This window comes from Tupaia chinensis, unplaced genomic scaffold (assembly GCF_000334495.1).
Source record: "Tupaia chinensis unplaced genomic scaffold, TupChi_1.0 Scaffold000129_1, whole genome shotgun sequence".
Taxonomy (NCBI): Eukaryota; Metazoa; Chordata; class Mammalia; order Scandentia; family Tupaiidae; genus Tupaia; species Tupaia belangeri.
This window is the reverse complement of record NW_006159598.1, coordinates 137,867-140,202: the sequence shown is the minus strand read 5'-3', so window position 1 is coordinate 140,202 and position 2,336 is coordinate 137,867. Positions and strand designations below refer to the sequence as shown.

The following is a 2,336-nucleotide window of genomic DNA, read 5'->3' as shown; positions in this document are numbered from 1 at the left end:
TACATATTTGTAGCAAGATTTCTCCAAAATCCCCCGACCGCTCCCCTTTACCCTGATTTAAGCCACCGGGTCCGGGACACGAACCGCGGTCGACTACGTGGGAGTCCAGCGACATAGCCATTACGCTAACTGCTGGTTCCCGGATTCATTTATTTTTAATTTGACCAGAGAGAGAGAGAAAGCAAGCAGGCCATCAGGTCCAGGACTCGAACTGTGGTTGGCCATGTGGGACTGTCCACTGCCTTAACCACATCCCCTGCTAGTCCTTAAAAATTATATTTTTTTCCTTTTCCTTTTTCTTTTTTTCGAGAGAGAGAGAGAGAGAGAGAGAGAGAGAGAAGCAAAGTGAAAGCAAGCTGCCTGGTCCGGGACTAGAACCGTGGTCACCCATGTGGGAGTCCAGCACCTCAACCACACCAACCTGTCAGCCCCCTTAAAAATTATTTTTTAAGAAAACATAAAACAGGGACCATCTCGCACAACTCCTGTCTCTCTCTGATCAAACTAAAAAATAAATGAATAAATAAAATAATATAAATAATTATTTTTAAAAAAAGATAAAACAAACATGTCTTTAAAAACTACGATCAGACACATAAAGTTCCTAGAGCTCAGTGCGTTACAAGCTGTTCCTGCGAACGGCGGGTCGGGAGCGATGTGTTGGTGAGGGGACAGGTTAGTGTGACCGCTTTCCCAGAGTATCAGCCAACAACGGCCGGCAGCGGCAAGACACCGCGGAGCTGGATTCCACCTGGGGGTTCTGCAGTTCGAACCCCAGACGCACATGCCAGGTGCGTGTGCGCACCCAAAATCCTGAGAGAACGAAGGGATTGTGGCATGGCCACAATCACCCCTGGGGGTGATTTCTCACTTTCCCTCTTTCCAGTAAACACATGCCCAGATACCAAAACAAAGCAAAAAAAAAAGAAACTCAAATAAAAAGCAGCAGCGTAGGATGGAAAATGAAGAGGACAAACACAATGGCCTTAAATGCGCCTTCCTCCGAGCAGCCCTCCTGCTGTCTCACCTGCTGCTGATTACTAGCCGCACCTCTGCCTGCAATGCGCTTGCAGACTCAACCCCGAGACCACTCACGCTGACTGGCCGAGGACCACCTGGTACCATTCACAATCGCACAGGCGGGAAGCGTGGCCATGGTGCGTTGGGGACGGTTTAAGGAGCCCCTGCCAGGGGGCGAGGTCGGGCGGTGACAGCAGGGGCAGGACAGCCGGTGAGCAGCAGAATCCAGTCGGGCCGCACGGCCACCTTGCAGCCAGAACAGCTGCATCTGGCTGGGAACTGCGGCTGTCCCAAACAGCTATACATTTCCAGCCAGCAGGTGGCACTGAGGTTTCGGTGTGTGGTTCAAGTCCTGGTCCTGGTCACTCTAAAGTCACGCTGGGCATATGCGTGTGTGCCCAAAATCCCAAGGGGAGACTGGAGAAGGGACTTCAGTGTGGCCATCTCCTCACGCGGGGCGATTTTCACGCCCTCCCTCCCCAAGCACATGTGCTCTACAGCAAAAAAAAAAAAAAAGCTAAAACTAAAACTAAACAAACCAAAACTCAAACTTTTCCACATTTCACATATTTAAACAGAGGGAGAGGACGAACAGGCCGTCATCCTAGGCCCTCCTAGCACTGCATCCCGGGAGGTCCCGACGAGCAGTCGGCCGAGGTCCTCAGAGCTTATGCCACCAAGTGTCACTCTTCTTCTGGGCCTTTTTGGGCTTCTGAATTCAAACACCTTCTTCTGGCCCAGAGGCCCGTGGAAGGCCGAGCACCCGAGGCCATGCTGGGGAGGCTGCAGTCAGGCCGTGTCCAGGGCAGGGCTGGGAGGAGTGGTGTCCAGGGCACCCTCAAGGGACAACAGGGGGAATCCTGGGCCCAGTCCAGTCAGTCAAGTGAGGGGACACTGTGGGGACCGGGGCGGGCCAGCAGGGTGAGAACCCCTTGGACAAAGGCACACCAGCTGGAGAAAACTCAGCCTGTCCCCAAGTGCAGGGCTGGCGGTGGGGACAAGTCAGAGCTGTCACAGCGGCCCAGGGCCACCCTGGACGCTATCCTGTGGGCCAAGGGAAGTGTGGAGCTGCTGCAGTGTGGCGGAGGGGTGCGTGGAGGGTAGCGGCAGATGGCGCAGGATCCCCAGGCTGGGCAGCCACCCTCGGCCAGCTGGTAGAGGCCCAGGGAGCACAGGGGCCGGCCTGCCGGGCGGGACCAGGAGCCGGAGCGCTGAGGACACGGGACTCCAAGTGGGAGGAAGAGTCCCAGGTGAGAGCAAGGACGACAGGGCCCTCACCGGCCACTGCCCCCACCGCCACCCCCTCCGCCACCCTG

General features: G+C 55.4%; 1 protein-coding gene across 1 annotated transcript in view; it reads right to left on the bottom strand.

Annotated features, from left to right (window-relative positions):
- Window positions 1-1,982: 1,982 nt before the first annotated feature.
- EMC10 (ER membrane protein complex subunit 10) overlaps window positions 1,983-2,336 on the bottom strand; it is a gene marked incomplete at its 5' end in the record, with an annotated part of 6,409 nt that continues 6,055 nt past the window's right edge. Inside the window, 1 exon segment of the mRNA XM_014586330.1 lies at window positions 1,983-2,203. Within this exon segment, the coding sequence (XP_014441816.1) occupies window positions 1,983-2,203 (221 nt within the window).